General features: G+C 43.6%; 2 protein-coding genes across 2 annotated transcripts in view; one reads left to right on the forward strand and one right to left on the reverse strand.

Moving 5' to 3' along the window:
• GLP1R (glucagon like peptide 1 receptor) overlaps positions 1 to 15,325 on the forward strand; it is an 82,194-nt gene extending 66,869 nt beyond the window's left edge. The window contains exons 9-13 of the mRNA XM_032102736.1: positions 2,555 to 2,624; positions 3,328 to 3,416; positions 5,947 to 6,085; positions 6,935 to 6,976; positions 11,895 to 15,325. Of these exons, the coding sequence (XP_031958627.1) occupies positions 2,555 to 2,624; positions 3,328 to 3,416; positions 5,947 to 6,085; positions 6,935 to 6,976; positions 11,895 to 12,062 (508 nt within the window). The 3' untranslated portion in view covers positions 12,063 to 15,325. The remainder of the gene's footprint in view (positions 1 to 2,554; positions 2,625 to 3,327; positions 3,417 to 5,946; positions 6,086 to 6,934; positions 6,977 to 11,894) is intronic.
• Positions 15,326 to 15,757: 432 nt separating this feature from the next.
• Positions 15,758 to 17,287, reverse strand: SAYSD1 (SAYSVFN motif domain containing 1). Its single transcript, XM_032102737.1, has 2 exons — positions 17,117 to 17,287; positions 15,758 to 17,038 (listed from the first exon to the last, which is right to left on the reverse strand). Exons 1-2 carry the CDS (start codon positions 17,270 to 17,272, stop codon positions 16,748 to 16,750), a joined length of 447 nt encoding a protein of 148 aa, XP_031958628.1. The 5' UTR covers positions 17,273 to 17,287; the 3' UTR covers positions 15,758 to 16,747.
• Positions 17,288 to 22,520: the final 5,233 nt, after the last annotated feature.

The raw sequence follows: 22,520 nt of genomic DNA on the forward strand, positions 1-22,520 counted from the left end.
TGGGAATTTGAGGCAGTCCTGTGAACATAGCAATTGGAATAAAGGACTGAAGCCTGCAAGACTTGGTTTTACACTGGCTTCTTCTTTCCTTACATGTGCAAGTATAAACTCCTTTAGCATGCAATTACTGTTTTCAAAAGTAAGCTATTGAAAAATATTTTGTCTAGATTACAAATACAATTAAAGGCAAGCTCTTGTTCTTAGACTGTGCCTAAAAACCTGATACTTAAACATTTTTGCTTCTATCTGCAATTAAGTTTGTGAGCAAAACAGTCAGCCTTCAGTCCTTTTTTTTTCCATTCAGCTGTAGCAATTCAAGGTGAAAATTCAGTGTTTTCACTTTTAGAAGGGGAATACTGGATTGATAAGCAAAGGCAGAAACATCTCAGTAGCATTTTTTTCGTGCGACAAATTCTCCATTCATGGCTCTGAGGCTATTAGTTGCCAAGCATCTTCTAAGTGGTGCTGAGCAAACTGTAGGGCTAGATCCCAAGCACAATAGATATTGGTGTATTTATCAGTGTGGCAATCACAGAAAGCACAGATGGGCAAGAAATCACATAGACATCTACCGATTTTATTTTCTGGATGCTTCAATAGTCATGACACCTTAATTGACCTGTAATAGTTTTTTTATTGCACATACTTGTATAAATTTAAAGGTAGCTAAAATTGATTTGTGCCACAGGAAGTAGATTAACCCACACAGAAATGTGGGTTAATGTTAAGAATGTTTCTCAGCCTCTGTTATTACAAATAACCTTTTTAATTGCGTCTGCATCTACTGCAGCTAGTGAGAAAATCAGAACTCCACTTCCAGCCACACCTGTTAGCCCATCAGTCTTGAGGTGTTCAATTAAAATTAATTTCAAAGGCTCCATGAAGCTGGCTCCCAGTCATGTGTACCAATTAAGAAGTTCTGTTACTCAGATTCTGGCTCAGGTACACTGACTGCACACAGTCTGCACGCCTTTTTTCTCCGATACCTAAATACAATTGAATTGGAGGCTGTAGAGCTGCTGGTGGTAATAATATGCTTTTTGTATGCATTAAACTGAAATTGAAAGAAAAATGAAATCCCCAGCCCTCCTCAGACTGGCAGTCCCTGCAAGGGAACGTGGAATTGCCACACCAAGCTGCTACGCTTTCCTCTCCAGTACATGAGCACCTGTGGGTGTCTGGTTGTAGCATGGATCCCTCCCACGTGCTGCATGGTTTGCTCTTTTCTCTTAGACTGTCCCACTACAAGGCTGGGGAGGGTTTCAGCTGCACCAGCATCACCCATGCTGATCTTTCATAGGCCTGTTACAAAGCCTTAGGGAAAATTGTGCATATGTATGTTTTGGCAGAACAGATTTGGAGATGAAGAGAAAGCTTTTTTTGGGAAGGAACCTCTGTTTTATGTAGTGCTGTGTTTCGTGGTTTGTTTCACAGTCTGTGTAGCTGAGAAACCTGCTGGCTTTCCTGGTGACTGTTGCTTTTGAGTAATGCTGAGCAGGAGGCTAACAGAGTTATTTTATAGAAATATTAAGAACGCTGTCACTGCAGCAGCAAGTGAAGTGGCACATGAGCACTGCCCTAACACCTGGGCCATTGTGCACAGACAGGGCCCATCAGGCAGTGGTGGTGGCTGGCTGTGGCCACTGGGGGACCAAAAGGAGCTAGATGTACAAACCCTCAGTGTAAGAGTCACTTCAAACCAGTGATCCCGAACTGGGGCTGCCATGACTTTTCTTGTCATTTTTCTCCCATATTGCTCAACGAGACAGGAATTTAGAAAGCCAAAATGAGACTCATGTGGAAAATGAAGTATTATATTGCTGCAGCATGCTACTCACTTGGCAGAGGGCTTAGGTCAGCAAAAGTTAGGAACTGCTGCTCCCATTTTTGATGTTACTTGCTTATAATTTTTTAAACTCCCTGTGGGCCTGAAACCTTGTGCATATGCAGTGAAGGAGCTGGTGTTTGAAGATGCAGTTGCTTTCCCCTGGTTGAAATTAGTAACTCCTTTTTGAAAATAAGGACAGATAAAATAGATGACTGATCTCAGTACTGATATGAGAATAATGATGGTAAGTAATGGGATAATGAGCTAACAAGCAATTAAATAAGATGATCTGACATTGGAGACTAAGAATAATAAAAAATAGTGCAGGACAAGGAGGCTAGGAATGACAGCAGAAAGATTGGACTCAAACAGATTCCCCCCCTTCTCCTTTCAGCCAAATGACAAATTTGACCTTGGTTTTAATGGAGTGAATCTTCACAATTAATGGATAAGAATTCATAGCAAATTGTGGAGGAGAGCTAGCCATTAGTGGGCAAGAAAGGCCAGTGAATAGTGTCCAGTTGGATTATGATAGCTGCAATAGTACAAAGCATTCAGTGTTTCTAAGAAGCAGATGCATCTGTTTCCATGTCAGCATGATGTGCTTTCCTAGGATCTAGTCCTTAATATTGTTTTCCATCTGCATTGCTGGAACAGAATGAAAAGCGAGAGATTTTAGTAATGTACTGAAACTTTTCCTTCATCTCCTTTTTGTCCTCTTACTAGTTGCTGGACCAGAAACTATAACATGAATTACTGGCTGATCATCAGACTGCCCATTCTCATCGCCATCGGGGTGAGTCTGAGACACATACTGTGTCCCAGAGAACAGCACAATATGGTACAAAGATGCACACGTGGCCATTGTGCATGTCCAAAGGCTAATAACCTTTGAGGCTGTTGACATTTTCATTCAGAGATGTGATGTTATGAAACCGAGTTGGTTTCTGTCACTGAAATAACAGACTAGCATTTTGTTTCTTTAATTTGGCCACATGCTGTGATGTTGTAGTGGCAGGACATGATAACAGAACAGCATGGTGCAGCAGGGCTGTTAACTCTTCATGAACAGAAGGTGTGAAAGGTAGTTCAGGGAGACCAACGATACTATCTCAGGTACTGGGCTATGAAAGAGCCACAAAATTTGTGGCATTGTGTAGAAATGCCCTGTTCTGCAGGCACAAGACTGTATCAGGCTCAGACCTCCAGACAAGGCAAATGGGCCAGCCCACACCTTTAATGTGTCTCACTCCAGAGAGTAAGTAGGGTCCCCTGCTTTGTGTAATGAAGTGCCTGTGTTTTCAAGGGTGGCTTGTGCATTCACAGTATGTAATTAGATCACAGTTCCTTAGAAAGGAGTTGAGTTCTGTAGTAAATTCTGCAGCTGCTGCATAGCAGGATGCACAGAGACTACACATGCATACACAAACCAGCCTTTTTGAGTACTTACGCACATGTGTTTATTGGTGGTGATACAAATTCTTTTTTCACTTCTCCAGGTAAATTTCCTCATCTTCATCAGAGTTATATGCATCATCATCTCCAAACTGCAGGCTAATTTGATGTGCAAAACTGACATAAAATGCAGGTATGTCATAAGGTGGTCTGACACTTTTCGTGCTCATCAGAATAAAAGCAGCCAAGGACATACATGAACGGAATGGGTTGACAAAGGTGGTTAAAGATCACAGCCCCTGAGTAATGCACAGGTGTGGTGTCACACTTGGGTGTAACTGCTTGGACAGTGAGTTCACAGAAAAGCCTCAGGGAAGCCAGGGCAGGTATTTCACCTGTGTTATAAACAGAAGGCTTGATGTCTGTCACGTTAGTCTTCCATTAGATGAATGGATGAATATTAATTAAGCAGATACTTTTAAAATACTTGCAGCATATGCAAGTACTGAATGTTAGAGTCCTTGAAATCACTCAGAGGAGGGCAGCAAAGCTGATGTAAGGGCTGGAAGGAACATCCTGTGAGGAGTGGCTGAGGACTTTTGACTTGTCTAGTTTGGAGCAAAGGGCTCTCGGGGATGACCACATTGCCTTCTACAACTCCCTGAGGAGTAGAAGTGGAGAGGGAGGTACTCAGCTCTTCTCCCTGGTATCCAGTGATAGGATGTGTGGGAATGGTTCAAAGCTGTACCAGGGGAGGTTCAGATTGCACATCAGGAAGCATTTCTTTACTGAGAGTATGGTAAAACCCTGGAACAGACTTCCTAGAGAGGTGGCCAATGCCCCAAGCCTGACAGTGTTGAAGAGGCATTTGGACAGTGCCCTCAAGAACGTGCTTTAAGTTTTGGACAGGTGGTTGTCGTAGGTTCCTCCCAACTGAAATATCCTATCTTTCTCTAATTTGAACAAAATAATATGAATTGATAGAAATAAAAGCTTTCACTTCAAGGAAGATGAGGTGGGATCATTTTGAGTTTTGCTTCTTGTTCTTCATGCCAGTAGTTACTGGGACAAACTTTTAATCTTAAATGCATGAGATGTTTCAAGGGAAATGTTAGGGCTATCACAGAAATACTCAGTTTTTGGTTTGCAGGCTTCAGTCTATCCGTGTCTGAATTCTTCCAGTTATTTAATCACCTTGCTAAGATTCATGGTTGCATCCTTCATTTCTGCATCTTGACTGTTATATTGCAGTCTGCAAAACAATGTAGGAATAACAAGTTAGCTCTTGAAGTGTAGAGCTATGTGCTGTGGTAGCTGGACTGCTGCTGGCACTGGACTTAGCTACTTTGACATTGGGTGTTTCAATGCTACAGCCTTCTAAACTAGAGGCAGCATGTATTTTCATGTGTTTTTATCAGCGTAGAGTTGCTGTGTATGTTACCTGCCTTCTTTACCTCACATGAAATTTTGGAAATCCTAATGTGTCTTGAGAGTTTAAAACAAAGATGAGGACCTAGGTCTGAGCTGGAGGCTTTTATTCCAAGCCCACTTGTAGAGAAAATGGAGTATTTTCAGAGGGTCACAGTGAAAAGACAAGGGCAGAGGTCACAAGTTACAGCAAGAGAAATTCCACTTGCATGTCAGGTGAAAATAAATTAATGGTCAGAGTGGTCTGATGCTGGAGGAGAGGCCCAGAGGGGCTTTGGAGCACCTTGGAGATACTCAGAACTTGGCTGGACACAGCCTTGAGTAACCTGCTGTGAACTGGAGTTGGGCCCGGGACTTCCAGAGGCGCCTTTCAACCTGAGTGATTGCATTATTCAGAATAGCAGCCAATAGCCCTCAGGATCTACAAAGGTCTGACAGCCCTGCTAACTGAGTGATTTTGTGTCTACTGACTTGTCTCAAAACAGATTGCTGTGAGATGTTGGCAAGTTCTGTGGCCCAGGAAGCTCCCACATGATCCTCATGCATCTTTCACTAACCTGTTAGGTGGCTGGCATGTATGTCTATCTAAAAAGAGTTAAGGATCGTTCTTGTGAATTTTTTCCTGTGGTTGTGTACCTTGAACTCTCTCACGGGTGAAAAATAATTTATTTCAGGTTGGTTTGTCTTTCATCCTTTGCTAGCTGTGTCTTTGAACTTGCCATCACTCATTTCAAGACAGTTTGATTGCTTTGACAAAGTGTTCTGCAGTTACAGATAGTTACAATGGTTAGAGGATTTAACACGCCGTAGAGGTGGGAAGGAATAGCAAGTACTCTTCCCTTTGCCAAGATATTTTTTAAATATTCCAGCTATTGATAGATTATGTCTTTCAGGTCATCAAGAAGGTAGGTTTTGGTTGTCTTTCTCAATTACAGGTGGAGAAAAAAAATACAGGGGAAAGACATTGCAGGTACAAGAAAGCACATGGTTTCTTACTGAGTTGGGAATATTTTCCAGGTGAAATGCAGCTAGTAGCTGGATACAGAGCTTTGCTCTCACCAAGAAATGGTCTGCAGTGAAGTGGTAGGGGAGGTTAAAACTTGTGGGAACTTACTAAGGTCATTTTGAGGAGGTTTTCATCCTGCAGCCTCTGGAGGAGGACCCTGCGTCATTGACTTGCCAAAGTTGAAGCTGTGTCAGAAACAGAATGCAGGAACAGTGGCTCCCAGTGATCATTTGGATTGACAGTGGTCTATTCAGTGGCACTGTGTTCTTTAATTTCTTTGTGATCTTAGGTTGGCCAAGTCTACGCTGACTCTGATCCCACTGCTGGGGACCCACGAGGTCATCTTTGCCTTTATTACTGATGAGCATGCCAGAGGGATGCTGCGCTTCGTGAAGCTTTTTACTGAGCTCTCCTTTGCTTCATTCCAGGTAGCACTCACAGTGTGCCCATGGGTGTAAGATATTTCTTAACTGCTATTTGGGGACCTGCTTTCTCTCTCATTCATTGCATGCTCCCTGTTCCTTATATTTCTCAGTTTAGCACTAGATGTTACAGGATTATGACAGTGGAAAGGAAGGTGTAAGGACTAATTTTTAACAGCCAACTTGACTACAATAAACTGGTATTCCTGTCCACATATTAATATTTACTTCCTATGGCTCACCTCAGGGAAATAAGAAAATTGTCTGTGATTTCCTGTAATTGTATAATGGCATTGCTGAAAGCACATTTTGTGCTTTCTCCAGTGTTTTTGATAGTCCTTGGAAAATCTGTGCTGTGAGAGGTAGCTGTCTCCAGCTGTAACTGCATGTGAGGAGGGCATAGGCTTATTGTGATTTTTATTTAACTATTGCCTTAGGTAAGGCCATTTCAAATGAGTCTCCTTGTGTAAGGAAATCATTATTCTTTTAGTTTCCCTGCACAGTCACTCATTCCCCATTTATCAAGCGCAGAGCTGTATTTAAGACTGCTGTGAATTGCTCATTTATGAAGTGTTTATGACTTGAAACCAGGTAAGGAAGAAGGGGAAAGAAATCACTAGACAAAAATAACAGATTGAAGAAAACAGCAACTCCTTTTTCCTAATACCATGTACTTTGAGACACAGTTTGGTTAAACCTCCACTCTGCCATCAGAGCTGACAGGGATCAAAGATTCTCCACCTTTCAGTCTTATCATGGACATGCCAGTGTGAAGCCTCTAGCCCTCTGCAAGTGAGTCTGGCAAAGTGAGGAAACTGCTCTGCTCACTGTTCTTCTGGTTTTTGTTGATTTCAGGGGCTGATGGTTGCAATTCTTTACTGTTTCATCAATAATGAGGTAAGAGAGAGACTATTTGTTCCAATTTGCCTTATCAGCATACACCATAGGAAAAGGAAATTGAAAATGGTCTTGAACTGCTAAATTGTCCTTGTTCAGGACATTTTTTTTACAGATCCTTCCTTGCACAGCTCCATGGGATAACTCATCAGACAAATGTGTTTGGAGGGAATTCAGGTAGCGTAATTTAGGGTCACTATTTGTAGACGAGGAATCTCACAAATAGTGTTGCTTGCAATTGTGTAGGTTGCACTGGTGGGATTCTTTAATTAAGAATTATAGCTACTCTTCTTAATCTGTTTTATAGTGCTTCTTATTTGCTTGTTTTTGTGAATGTGGGAGTGGAGCCCATTTTATTACATGAACTTAGCTCAGCTGGCTGGTGAAGTTGGAGAATCCTTGTGGCTGTTGCTGTACAGTTTGGTTTCATTTAGTTTCCCTTTAGCCCAACTGCTTGAAGACATTATCACTCTCTCATTAAAACTGAACTTCACAGTGGTAAATTCAACAGGCCCAGAAGAATGTACCTTTGGCTTTGAGTTAATTGATTGCAAGTACCATTCTGTGGCTTGTGCTGAATCCCAGCCCTGTAGAGGGAAAGGGTATTGTTCTGTTTCAGTATTGCAGGAAACTCTCATGTTACCTTCTAAGTGATTGTTATTCATTCATTCAGCAGCCAGGTTTGTAAGGGAAGCAAACACTACTCATGTGGCAGTACATTATTAAATTAAATGCACATCAGTATGTTTTACACTCACACTAAATCTACTTTTAACGATGACATGGTAATTCAAGATCACTTATTGAGAGACAGGCCTCATCCAGGAATTGGAATCAGTAGAAAAATGTGCTATTTGTGTCATTATGGCCAGCCTGGAGTCAACAGAAAAGCAGCAGGCACCCTGAACTAAGCCTTGCAGGAGTCAGCTCACTTTTGTAGCTTGTGGGTAAGATTTTATTGAAGTGAATCTGTTAATTGTACTGCTTACAAAATCAGAGGTGAGTAGCAGCAGGCTTTGCTGTTGTGAATGAATGTCACTTGCTGCGTGTCGTGAATTGGAAGAACATTGCTTCGAATTCCTTGTATGGCTTTACAGGTGTACTTCAATCCTGAGATGCAGCACTGTCTGCTGGTGGATCATGTATTTCTTTTGATTCACCTTGGCATTTGCTCATACATCCCCTGTGCATCTGCAGCCAGGCCTCTCGTGTGTAATGCTCAATAACTTCCTTCACATGGTATAAGGACAAAGTTACATCATAACCCAGACTTTATTATAAGGCCTCAAACAGGCAGGCTTGTTTCATTTGAGGGAGCTTACTGTGTAATAGCCTACCTATGTTTCTAAGAGATCCTCCAAATCTCTTGTTACTATAATTCTCTTGCCTTTGTAATATAGTTCATAAAATATAACCACAGTGTGCTCAGCTTCACTGACAGACAATCTAGGATGAATTATTTTGCTTGTTTGAACTCTTGTTAAAAGAGAGGCGTAGGATTTTGTCAAGCCTGGTCATCAGCATCCGTAAAATAAATCTACGTAAAGAGTTTGATTAAGTGAAGTCTGTTATAAACTATATGAGAACTCTTTCCTAGACTAAATGAGAAACTGTCTTCTGACACACTGTGTGTGTCCAAAGATTATACTTGTTTGCAGTGTGGTCTACATTTTATTTTTGTCTGTGACTCATTGACTCTTTTTCCTTAACCATACAGAATGAAAATTCTTTGCAAGTCCTAGTGCCCAGATCAAGACTAGAAGTGAAGATAGAAGCAATATTAATGTCCTTTTCTAATATCTACTTCTGAAAAAAAACCAGAATATGTCTTATTTCACCTGAAAGATTCTGGATTTGCTCTGAAGCCAACAGTAGGATCTCATGAAGAACATTGTTACCACCAATGTTCTTTGCAAAATGAGCTTGGCTTAATATGACTGGTTTTTCTGCTGTTAGTACTGCTTTCTATAAGAAATATTTTAAACCACAGAGATGCTGCCTTTTTCCACCAGTTAGTTCAGGATGGTTCAGGTTTCATTCTCTGTAGTCTTGGTTCTCCTTTTTGCCTTCTTGCTATTGCAGTGGAAGTATGATTCACTATCTTCTACTTTAAAGAATCTGTCCTGATATCAGGACTCCTGAGTTCTTGAAGTACTGCTCAATCCTCCCTTTTGCTTTTAATTTTTGTCATTCTCTACAGAAACTATTAATTAAATTCTTCCATCAGCTCCACTCCATCCCATTTTAGACCTACTTTCCTTTCACTATGATTTGGTGAGATTTTTTTGGCAAAATTTAGGAGGCTTTTATAATCAGATTCCAGATTGATTGCCACACTGTCAACTTCCTTCCCCATTAGCTGCATAAAGCTCAATCAGCAGCTTTCTGTGAGAGGTCTTCTCCAACTTTTAATCTCCATGGCCATCTTTTTCAAGTTCTCTGACCTCTTCCCTTTCTCTTTTAAAATACTCTACATAAAAATTTTTCGTCTTCCCCTTTCTCACATGTCATGGTTTAACCTCAGCCAGCACTGTGCAGCCACTTGCTCATTCCCTCTTGGTGGGATGGAGATGAGAATTCAGTTCGTTTACTACTTCCCACTGGCAGGGAGGTGTCTTCCCAGCTTCTTGCACATCTCCAGCCTGCCAGCTGTCAGGGTGGGATGAGAAGCAGAAGAGGCCTTGGCACTGTGCAAGCCCTGCCTAGCAATAACAAAAGTATCTCTGCATTACCAACACTGTTTCCAGCACAAATACAAAACACAGCCCCATACTAGCTACTGTGAAGAAAATTAGCTCTACCCCAGCCAAAAGCACATCATGGGAGCTTTGTTTTTGGTATCCTTTTTCCTGTATAGCTTATTTCTGGAGAATCTTATCAACACAGGGAAGTTACTAGGATAATTATTTTGCTGAAAGATCAGTAGATCTGCTTCTGTGCTCAGGAACTGCCTCTGCAAAATAAATCTTAACCTATTCCCTTGCTTATACATTCAAAGCCATCTAGGCAAAAGCTCAGTTCAACGCAGACAGCAGAGCTTCTCCCTATTCCTCTTCCTAACCCATGGAGAGAAAACTGGTATTACACCATTCAGATCTGTTCCTAAGACAGACCGATTCCTGCAGTCTTTTGTTCAGGTCTTCCATGCACTTTATCTCAATCTTGCAGGCTATCTGTATAATAGCTCAAGCCTGTCATGTCCAGCTGGAGTAAAGACTCATTTCCTCCCTTTGACTGACCTGAAGGTACCTATTTCTATTGCTCAGTGACTTATTCTGTCAGTCACTACATTCATGCTTTCATTCAGGATTTGCCAGTAAATGCCTGCAACAGCTTTTTTCCAGTGCCGCCTTACTGTTTTCCATGCCCACAAAAGATGCCAAATACTGGAGTGGTAATACAGTCAATTCTTTTCCTGCAGGCACTATGGTTCCTGCATTTCTGCCTTTGGCTGCCCATTCTCCCTCATTCTTCTATGCCAGGCGATCCCAGACACACAGTCTTTCTCTGGTGTCTTTATGCACCTTTTGGCACAACAGACCCCCCTTTACCATGGTAAAATACAAGCTTCTGTCTCAGCATCTTTGCTTCTGACCCATGAGGTGAGGTGGAGGTCAGATTCTGGATTCTGACAGATTCTCAGAAACACAGAGATGCAGCTGGTTCCACCAGGACAGTGTTCAATACAAGGGCTGTAGCCCAGAGTTGAAAAGCGCTGCTACAGGTACCCACCAGGGGAAGACAATTAGTTTTTTAAGGCTTTTCTCCTTTTTTAGGACTGCCTCTCAAATTCAGTATTTCACAGAGAACAAGCAAAGAAAGCAGACACACAGCAGCTTGTTTCCTAGGAAGTTCCCCTCAGAATATGAAGGTTTCAGCAGCCTGGGCATGATGACAAACCTGTGTTGAAACTGCCATCAACCTACTTAGTCTCTTGGTGGTCAGTGCAAAATCCTAAAATAAAAGAAAAAGCATCTCTCCAGAGAAGGCTCCCTTAAGTAACCCACATACAGTGAACTTATTTCCAGGCTGAAGTACACACCATAATGAACTGATTACTGTGGTTGCACTCCTGCCTTTTATCTGGAGTAACAAGTGTGCAATTTTATGTCCTCTGCCTTATGTGTTAAAAGCTAATGGTGTTCTTAATTCAGTCAAGTGGCAAAAACTTTGCCCTTGGAACAGGGAAATCTAAATTCTGTTTGTTTTAGCAGTTACAAAATCTGGGATAAACTTCCAAACAAGTGCAGAGGTTACACAGTTCAACCCAGAACCTGTGACTAGATGAGCATACATTGTTGCTTTAAGAAAAGCTAGTATCTGGAATGAGATACTGTAATTGCTGTTTAAAAAGGGCGAATAAGTACAGTCTTTAATCTGCTTAATTGTTGTTTTCAATTCTGAATAAACATTTGGTTTTGTATGAAATAAAAAGAACCCACATAAATACTCAAAGAACAAAAATAATCCAGGACATATTAATGTTTAAATCAAACCAGAAATTAGAACTCTTAAGAATACTTGTTGTGCAATAGTGAGCAGGAAGTCAGTCTTTTCAGGTGTTTCATGGCTGATAAGCAAATTCAGCTTAATTGTTAGTTCTGGTAGGGCATAGAGTATGATCAGTATTGAGGTGAATACAATTTAGAGCAAAATAATGAAGGTAAGATTTTCTGGTGCATAAAAGAGCTTTTTTTCTACAAGTAAAAATGAATGTAATCATTATTTTAAATGTGGAATGGCCTACAATGGATTAATGAGATAATTGGATAATTGGAAGCAATAATATTGCAGCTTTAAGGTACTTCCAGCTTTTCTCAGTAGTGTGGTATCCTTCCTTGCTTTTTTCTGATGGAGTCATTTAAAGAGCTGATCAGTTCTACAGTCATTCCTTTTTTTCCTTCTTTGCTTCTGTTAGGTTCAGATGGAGTTTCGGAAGAGCTGGGAGCGCTGGAGATTGGAACATTTGTATGTCCAGAGAGACAGCAGTATGAAACCTCTGAAGTGTCCAGCCCACAGCATCAGTAGTGGGGGCACAGTAGGCAGCAGTGTCTATGCTGCCACTTGTCAGGCCACATTCAGCTGAGACTTCTGCAGGTGAATCAGACTGAAACAATGAACTGTATAATATACCTGAGAACCCTTAAATACCCAAGTAAGTGGCTTAAGTTTGCCATCTCCAGCGAGAAACTTAAGCATATGCTGCTCATTGCCTGCAGGCTGTTGGACAGAGGTGTTGTAGGGAAAGCAATCTGCTAATGTAATCAACACATCAGAGGAAAAATTGATCATGTCTAAAGTAAGTTAAAAGAGTTTCTTCCTGTTTGCACACAAGGCCTCCGGGGGTCCAAAACTTAAGCGTAGCATTGATCCAGTCTGAAACCACAGGGTCAATGGCTTATTACTGTTGAGTGGGCGAGCTGAGTGATCGACTGATTAAATTACAAGGATATAGAATATGATTATTGCCAAAAAATACATTCAGACTTTTCTGGGGATAGGGTAAGGTGCCATCACCATTTTAGGAAAAAAATAATTTAGTGAGACACAACTTGTGTTTCAGGGAAGAATTAGTTTTGTAGCAGGAGTTTCCCAAAGTCAAAGTTGAAAATATGCTAACGTTTTTTCTGGGTAGGTGAAGAACAGCATCCTGAAGGTCTATCAATATACAGCACATAGTGTAGGGAAAACTTCTGAATACTATCTTTAACCTTCACTTAAAAAGAATATAAAAACCCAAACAAAACAAAAATGAAGTATCTGCTGGGAGCGTCTTCTGCTAGGAATAGGTGCACGTTATCTCTGTTGACATGGATGGAAATGTCCCCTGCATGCACAGGCTTTTCATTGTCAGTGCTACTCTGCCCGCCTGGTGGGCACAGAGGCGTTCACAGGGATGGGATGATGACTGGTGTTTCAAGAGAACATTTCTTGTCTGAGCTTTACTCTGCTTCTTGTGGGTGCAAACACACAGAAAAAAGTCAGCTTGTGGCCTCTGCTGGTCTTAGCAGACCTCTCCTCATTGAAAAGATCCGGTAGTTGGCAGTGTGGACTGACTTTTGTTTCCCCTCCGGCCTTGGTCCTTCTCTCCTGTGACACAAGGTACCCACGCACGTGGAGGGGGAGGCGGCCCTTGCAGAGGGCACGGGTTCAGCACCAAGGACAGCTCCCGCCCCCCTGCCCGGGGTGGGCTGCCATCCTCCAGAGCCTGCCTGCCTGCTTCCCAAAAGCAGCATTCCAAAAAAAACCCAAACAAAACCAACATCTCCAAACAAGAAATCCTGAACTCCATGAGCTTTTTTCCGCCTGTTTAAAACAACAAGGGCTCGTGCAACGACTGCATCTGCATTGTGTAGTGTGTTCCCTCCCTGATGGTGACAAGAATTGCTGGGGAAAAGCAGAAGTACCTTTAAGAAGCAGGAGGTGGTCCATTGCATCACTTAATAAAAGCTTTAGACATCTTTACTCTGCTCTGACTTGGGCTCTTTTTACAGCAGAGGCAAAGTGCCAGAGACTAGCTCTGAGAATCATTCTGTTCACAGATTTCTTGTAGTAAGTAAGCAACTTCCGTGGCATAGCAGTTACAACTACTCAGCAGAAACAACCCCCCCTATTTTCAAGTCTCTTTGCACTTGCATTCACAACCCCTATTGCCAAGAAAGTGGACTGGATATTCTGGGATGTAACTCAGCATCTTTCCTGCCTGAAGCTAGATTGCTTTGCATGGGATTATTTAATCATTGCATTAGAATCCTAATTGCCAACAGCATGGATTAGTTTTGCAATCATAAGGTTAGAATTGAATTAGAGACAATGTGTTACCTTCTTCTGCTATGATGCTTGTAATTGAGCTCCAGGGAGAAAGACATGTTTGCAGAAATCCACCACAGTTCTCAGGCCAGCTTATGTGTCTTCAGCATGCTGGCTTCTCTGCAGGCTTCTTCCAGGCCTTCCCTCCCTAACATCGGTTGCAGAACTGACTTCGGAATGAAGCACTTCAGGTTCTTCTGTAAATTTAATAACTAGCTTCTGTGTTGTGTGACCATCAATACAATAGTTGTCTATGCAGGTGTTAACTGCTGTCATACAATTTAATTAATTAGCTTCCTGTGCGTAGAGAGTATGCTTGTTATTTCTATCTAACATCTACCCTGAAGTGCTTAGAACAGGAAAAAAAGTACTGAAGATAGTCACTGGCAGGTGAGAGGGCAGCGTGGTGACAGATGCAATTTACAGCTGTGGGATAATGTACATTGGTGGGAATAATTTCACTCATTAATATTCACAAGTGGATGCTGGTTTTCTTGGGCCCTGCTTAGGTGTGTGCAAAGCTGGGAAAAAAAGTTTCTGCTGCTTGCGTAGCTGTTGGCACGATGATAGTTTTGCTATGACAGTAGGAAGTTACAGAAGTGTTTTACCTCACTGCTGTGCTGGACAAACAAGTGTGTGTAATAAATGAAAGAGGACAGACATGGGAATAGAGAGCACTCCCATGTGTGGTAACAAACCTGTACTTAGTTGCTGTCACAAACAAGATTCAACAGCTTGATGTGCATTTGAGTTAGTAGGCTGTTCTTGTCCCTCCTACTCATTTGTGAACTGAGGGCTTTGGGCCCACAAGAATAATGCCAGTTAACTTATCTTGGTGACTTCTGCTTTGTTAGAATACAAGAGAAAAGTAAGGTAAGAAAGTGAGGTCTTAGCCAAGAAGAAGGTTGCAGAGGAAATTTTTTCCCCCTCTAATTAGGCTCTTGCTTGTTCAAACTTTTTAAAATCCCCTCTCAAAACAACTCAGTGGAAGTAATTACCACCAAGCAGAATTACGGTATTCGTGTATTTAGAGACTGAGCAAGGCCTCAATGCCAATTTCTCCATCATACTTTATCTACTTCAGTAAAACCTTTTACAAGCCTTTGTTATTCATGCCATCTCTATTTCAAAATGTATAATGTACATTTATTTGAATAGCATGAAATAAGCAAACCAACACAAAGCACTGGAACAGATGAACTGTGTCAATTTTTATTTCTTGTGCCTTTTGGCTTCATGCTCACTTTTTGTGGTAACTTGTTTCATGAAGCATTAAATAGAAGAGGCTATAAATCCACCTGGACAGAATGCAACTAGAGTTTATAGTTAGTAAAAACTTTATTTCCAGCATTGCTGCTATGAATTTTTATAATTTCATGGATCTTACCTTGTATTTAATATTTATTTGCATGTATTTCCTTGTTTTAAAAAATACCCACAGAATTGAACTGTACAAGATGTCAGATTATCAACTCCCCATAAACATTATGCTGATGTTTATTTTTATTGTTGTGAATAAAGTTTCAACTCACAAAACTCCATTGCTTACAGGTGTTTTGAGTATCATCTGACTACTTCTTACCCTGTAATTAGAATATTTTTTAAGAATGGAAAGATTCCCGGTCTGTGGTTCTTCCAAGGAAACAGAGCTTTGTATGTGCGAGTCTGTGTCCACTACCAAGAGGCCTTTGACCTTGCTGAGCCTTCGTTAATAAAATCCAAAATGCAGCATGTTAAAAAATCAAAAGGAAACCAGTAAGAACAGTGAAAACTCTGAGGGGTTTTTACTGGAGAATGACAGAATATGTGCAAATGACAAAATTCTGTGTTTGCCTTTAAGTAGCAGCATTTGGAATTTTTACAACAGCCCACAATAGAAACTGTGAGAGTGCTGTGGGGAGCTACTGAGAGGTGCTTAGCAGTGTTAACATACTGTATGTGCTTTAATCTATTACTCTCTTACTAGTCCAGTTAAATTCAAAGTGCCACTTTCTTTTGTTTCTGCAACAAATGATGAAATTTGTGGTGAGTAATGCCTTAACAATGTGTTTAACTGTTAAATTAGAAAAGACATAATGGAACAGTATTTGAAAGACCAATTTGTGACTTTTCTTCTCAACGCTGTCCTCAGAGACACAAGTTCTAGCAGTTTCTCTTCAAAATGATGACTTAATGATTTCATAGAATCATAAAATTTGTTATGGCTTGAAAAGACCTTTAAGATCATCAAGTCCAACTGTCTGTATAGCATCACCACCATGTTCAACACTAAAATATGTTCTCAAGTGCCACATCCATGTGTTTTTTACATCCTTTGAGCAGTGATGACTCCCACTTTGCTGGGCAGGTCTGGCTTAATGCAGTGATGTACCTACTAAAAACAGCAGTAGATCATACAAGTACACCTGCCATGAGTAAGTCTTTTTTGGCTTACAAATTGTGAAAACTGTAATGTGAAGCAAAATTACAAGGAGAGGTTTGGGTTAGATGAAAGACACCACTGCACCTCCAAGCAGCAGCCTATTTTACGTATATGGTTATTGCTTCATGTCTCTTCTTCAGAACGAGGGTTCCAGCCGGTGCAGGGGAGAGCAGCAGAGGGCCCTTCTACTGCAGGTGTCGAACAGCAGCCGCTCCATGACCTGTGGCAAAGCTCTCGGGAGCTCCAGCTGACACGCTGGCAGCCGCAGCTGTGACAAGTCCGTGCCTCTCGGCGCCGCTCCACAGCGGCCGCAACAGCTGCCCGGCCCCAGGAAACGAGACCAGAGCGCAGGCTTTACTAGGGCTTTATTCGGGACCGGCCGGGGGCGCCGGGCAGCAGTAAGGCTCAGGCGGTTTTTTGTATAGGAACAGACCCCGTTTCCTCCCCCCAAGCCCCGGCCCTTCCTCGGGGCGGCGGCAGCGGGTCCGGCCCGGCGGCTGTCCCGGCCCAGCACAGCGCGGTCCCCGCCGGGCCGGGCGCTACGTGCCCGCGGCGGGCCGGTAGTGCAGCTCCCGCTCCAGCTGCTCGGCCGTCAGCGTCCCGGCGATAGCGGCGCAGCCGGGGTTGAAGACGGAGTAGGCGCTGAGCTCGCCGGGCCGCCGCTCGGCGGGGCCGCGGGTGCCGGCGTACATCCAGTAGAGCAGGGAGAGGACGAAGTAGGGTAGCCCGAGCTCCAGCTCCGCGAACAGCGCCAGCAGCACGGCCCACAGCAGCACCTTCAGCAGCAGCGGGCGCGCCCACAGCGGAGCCGGCGCCGCGCCGGGACGGACCTGCGGAGGCGGCAGGAGACGCGGCGTCAGGCACCGGCCGGCCGCCGCAGCCCCCGCCCCGCCCGCATCGGCGCTCACCTGAGCGCCGCCCGGGCCCACCGCGGCTGCCCGCGGTCCCTCGGCGGCCTCCGAAGCCGCGGCCTTTCCCGGCGGCTCGGCGGGGCGCGGAGCGGCAGCGGCGCTGCCGCGGGCGGCGCGGAACTGGGCGAGGCGGCGCTCCACGGCCGCCGCCATGGCCGAGCCGCGCCTGCGCAAGGCCCGTGAGGGCGCGGGGAGGAGGCGGGGCCGGGGCGCGGGGCGCTGGGAGCGGGGCTGGGGTGCTGCCGTGGGGAGCCAAAGCTGGCGGTCGGCCCGTCCTCGCCGTCCGGGATGGAGAGCAGAGCCGGCGATTCGCTCTGGAGAAAAGCTGTAATTCACCAGAGGCCTCTCGTGTTTTGTTTTCACACAACTAATCAGGTTGGAAAAGGCGTCTGAATTATAGTCCAGCCTTGACCAAACATCCAAATTGTCAAATAGATTATGGCATTAAATGCCATGTCCAGTCATTTACTGAACACCTCCAGAGATGGTGACTCCACCACCTCCCTGGGCAGGCCATTCCAATGTCTAGTGAGCCCTTCTGTGAAGAAATTCCTCCAACCATCCAACCTAAACCTCCTCTGGCACAGCCTGAAGCTGCATCCGCTTGTCCTGTCGCTGGCTGCCTGGGAGAAGAGGCTGACCACTACCTGGCTACAACCTCCCCCAAGCCTCCTCTTCTCTGGGCTAAGCAATCCTAGTGACTAATGTCGGCACCAAAGAGAAGAGGGGAGGGAGACAATACAGCGTGGAGTGAGCAAAGCCTGGGGCCGGGGAATGAGGTGTTCATAGCCAGGCTGACCAGCGACATTTGCATTGGGCTTTCGAGCAGAGGTTTTAGCAGAGTGCTGGGCAGCTGGGGCAGGGCAGCGTGCAGGAGGAGGAGGGCACCGCACTGGGCTTGGCCATTCATCATGTGGTGCCAGGAGCCAGGGCTTGCCCTGTGCCATCCTCTGCTGGCCCTGCAGAAAAGCCTGTGGTGGGCTCCCTCCAACACAGGCCCATGGGCCTTGCCAGCATCCATCCCACATTTGCTTTAAATCAAATAATAAAATTGGGGAAACTAGCTCTATCACATTATGTTTCAGCTATCAGCACTGCCAAGAAATAAAAATTTATTTACAGATTCTGTCTCTTAGCCTCAGGAGTAAAATATCTATCACTCTCCAGCAGTAAGAGTCAGCAATGAGCCATCATTTCATCCTGCAGTGCTGTTTCCAGTTACTTACAGCCTTCTCAGAAGTGACCTTTGGGGCTGAATGTCTCATGCATGTGTCAGCTCAGAAGTGAATATGAGAAGTCTAATAAAAATCAATTTGGGTGTTCTTAAGTTATCTTAATGTGGAAAAAAATGTGGTTTTTCCCAGCTAAATCATTTTTCCAATGCCTATTTTATGCTCGGTTACAAAATGACTTTCTTTTAACCTCTCGACTTTGCAGAGAGTGCCGCAATGAATAAAATTTTTCTCTTTATTTGTGGAAATTTGATTTTGAAATAACAGTCAAAAATGTTTTAAGATAGGCACAGGACATATATTTATTTATTTATTTATTCTTGTTGTTCTACTTTTCATGGAAACAGCTCCTTGTTCTGTAGACTTCATTAGTCAAACTAATAGTTACATGTGACTAATATGTAAAATATCACCTTTGCAAGCTGCACCCAGCGATTCCCATGTTGTCAGATTTTACTCAAGATTTCCCAGGTTTAGTATGTGTTTGCTATTATCCATCCAAATAGCTATTTTATGGCTATTTTATAGAGCTACCTATATTGCCACGTGTTGTTAGGAAACGCACAGAAGAGTGCCATGAATCATGCCTTTGAAGCTTAAGAGCACTCCAGTAACTTCATCTGTGAGTGTTACACTGCAGATAAATACCTAAACAAATTTGTATCCATAAAGTCTTAAAGTACTTCAATATATCCTGTTTAAAACAAACAGCTTTTGTATAGACATTTCATTTTGTTTGTTTGTTTGTTTAACAAACCATATGAACAATTTGTTCCCTACTCCAGTGCCTACAAAAGTTCTTGGCAGTTCACCAAAGCTTAATCTTTGGATCCTCAGCTTGTGGTTGGGAGGGCAGAGGGGACATGGAGAGGCTGAAGAACACATCTATGGGACTTTAATCACTTCATGCCTTTCTCTATCTATGAGAAAAACAAATTTAATATAGTGAGTTTGTAGGTGTGAGACTATGAGTCAAGTCTTTCTCCCCTTGTGCCTTAGCCAACGATTAATCAAAAATGTTGGGTGCTATGGACAGATCTCTAAAGCTGCATTCTTTATAAAGGAAGTTCTGGAACTGCCCTTCTACTTTTAGGAGGCAGCATTAAGATCACCTTAAAATTTAATTTTTTTAAATTTGTTTCTTACTAAATCATAATACAAAGCAGCTCACATGTGTATTTCTCTCTGCCAAGAAGAAAACCTTTGTTCTTTATAAACTTCCACTTCAGCGATTTTGAAGCCTTTTCCTCTATCCCAGCAATCAACTTTTTGTTGTGTTTTAATATTTATGACAGAGAAGAATCATTGCATTCTGTTCTTAGCCAAGTATCATCAGCTTAAGGAGCTAAGGTTCCAAGCCATTAGGAGCTTTGTCTATGGCACTCTATCAGCAAGAAAACTGAAGGAGGTGAAAGAATTGACAGAACAAGAAAGCTGTCAAAGCCATGCCCAAAGTACAGTTGATTTTATATTTTTGGGGTGGTCACTGCAGAGTTTTTCCTAATTAATTTTCAAACATGTCCACTCTTTCACGCCCCTTAAGGAAGGAAGAGAAGTGGAAACCAATTAGATGAAGTATTTTTACATGACAGATGGCATTAGCAGTATTTGTGGCAAAATGCCAACCCCGCTGAGTTAACCTAAGCATTGATAGCAACATTCAGATCCTGTGGCACCCTTTGCATGTACCTGGCTTGTCACCAGGTCTTGGTGACAGCCAAGTGTCCTTGCTCAATAGTAGAGGCTCGGGCCTTGCCCAGTGGTTTGGAGTGTTGTTGCTTGCTTCCTTCAGCTGCAGATACCTGTTCATGTGTTCCAGTTTGGGCAAATTTAGAAATATATCCTCTGAGAGAAGGCACAACCACCCCTCCCCCACCAGGTTCAGGAAAATATAAATTTTCCTCGAAGGAAAGTGAAGAAGATAAAACTATTTATTTAACAAACACATGGGAAGGAAAACAATGTTAGATGGTAAAATCTTTCGCGGTAGAGGAAAAAACCTGGGAAAGTGTTCGAGTCCTCCCTTTGGTCTCCTCGGAGCTGGGGCTTGGGCCGGGGCCAGGCCCTCTGTGCCCGGTGGAAAGTCCTCCTGATGTGCTCTGATGTTACAGCAATCAAGCAGTCCAGTAGAAAAGGGGAAAAATCCGGAATTCCAGAGAAGGAAATCCAAAGTCCAACTCTCAGTCTCTCTCCAGAGAACAAGAAGAAGAAAAAAACTGGCCAAAAACTGACTGGAAAAAAAACAAGCCGGGTGCTTCCTCCCTCCCCTGCCCCAGCTAGGAAAAAAAAAAAAAAAACCTGCTATCTTTTTGTAACCTTGAACGAGCTGCAAACTGCTTTGAGAAAGTTTTGCTCAGTTTTTTCCTTCCCCCTTTCAGGCTCAGTTTAGAGGCATAGAAAGGCACAAAAATTAATTTCTGGGCATAGGCAGCGATATGGGATACACATCATAAGGTCACCCCAAGACATTCCACCCCTTATCCCATATTGTTGGCTCAATGCCCAAACTAAGATATTCCAATTTTACACACACATTAATACATATATATATATATATATATATATACACAGCTATATATGAACAGTGACAGTGATAATCAGCAAGCAGGGGTATACTGGCATTTCACACTACAGGTGGTTGTCACACAACAATCAGATCTCCCTGTGGTACACAACGTGTTGTTCCATCTTTCTGCATTACCCACCATGTGCAACCAGGTCCCTGAGCAAAGACAACCCCACGGATGGGTTTGTCTGTACTCGAGGCAGAATTTATCCACACAGTCTTTCCTAATAGACCTCTGACATGCACTACTGGGACCTTATCTCCATCTGTTGTATGCAGGGATTCAGATTGGGCTGGACCAGCTCTATTGGTGGAACCTCGGGTGTTAACTAACCAGGTGGCCTTTGCTAGATTCTGTTCCCAATTTTTGAAAGTTCCCCCACCCAGTGCCTTCAAAGTGGTTTTCAACAATCCATTGCACCGTTCCACTTTGCCTGCAGCTGGTGCATGGTAAGGGATGTGGTACACCCACTCAATGCCATGTTCTCTAGCCCAGGTGTTAATAAGGCTATTCTTAAAATGAGTCCCATTGTCAGATTCAATTCTCTCAGGGGTGCCATGCCTCCAAAGGACTTGCTTTTCCAGGCCCAGGATGGTGTTCCGGGCAGTAGCATGAGGCACAGGGTAGGTCTCCAGCCATCCAGTGGTGGCTTCTACCATTGTGAGCACATAGCGCTTGCCTTGGCGGGTTTGAGGCAGTGTGATGTAATCAATCTGCCAGGCCTCCCCGTACTTGTATTTGGACCATCGCCCACCGTACCACAGGGGCTTCACCCGCTTGGCCTGCTTGATCGCAGCGCATGTCTCACAGTCATGGATAACCTGGGAGATACTGTCCATGGTTAGATCCACCCCTCGGTCTCGTGCCCACTTATAGGTGGCATCTCTGCCCTGATGGCCTGAGGCATCATGGGCCCATCGAGCTAGAAACAACTCTCCCTTGTGTTTCCAGTCCAAGTCTACCTGTGACACTTCTATCTTTGCAGCCTGATCTACCTGCTTGTTGTTTTGGTGTTCTTCATTAGCCCTACTCTTGGGGACATGAGCATCTACGTGGCGGACTTTCACAACCAGCTTTCTTACTCGGGCAGCGATGTCTTTCCACTCTTCAGCAGCCCAGATTGGTTTTCCCCTACGCTGCCAATTAGCTTTTTCCCACTTTTCTAACCATCCCCACAGAGCATTGGCTACCATCCATGAATCAGTGTGGAGGTAGAGCTTTGGCCACTTCTCCCTTTCAGCAATGTCCAGGGCTAGTTGAACAGCTTTGAGTTCAGCGAGTTGGCTTGATCCCCCTTCTCCTTCAGTAGCTTCTGCAACCCGTCGTGTGGGGCTCCATACGGCTGCTTTCCACTTTCGTTTCATCCCTACGATGCGACAAGAACCGTCGGTGAAAAGAGCGTAGCGTGTGTCTTCTGATGGCAGTTGGTTGTACGGTGGAGCTTCTTCAGCACGTGTCACTTGTTCTTCTTCATCAGTGAGACCAAAGTTTTCACCTTCAGGCCAGTTGGTAATTATTTCCAAAATCCCAGGGCGATTCAGTTTTCCGATACGGGCGCGCTGTGTGATGAGAGCAATCCATTTGCTCCATGTGGCATTGGTG

Source organism: Corvus moneduloides, chromosome 3 (genome assembly GCF_009650955.1).
Source record: "Corvus moneduloides isolate bCorMon1 chromosome 3, bCorMon1.pri, whole genome shotgun sequence".
Taxonomy (NCBI): domain Eukaryota; kingdom Metazoa; phylum Chordata; class Aves; order Passeriformes; family Corvidae; genus Corvus; species Corvus moneduloides.

Coding starts and splice junctions, on each gene's coding strand:
- SAYSD1 (XM_032102737.1), bottom strand. CDS start 17,272: ATGGCGGCGGCCGTGGAGCGCCGCCTCGCCCAGTTCCGCGCCGCCCGC. Junction 17,039..17,116: donor TGGGCCCGGGCGGCGCTCAG/GTGAGCGCCGAT, acceptor CCGCCTCCGCAG/GTCCGTCCCGGCGCGGCGCC.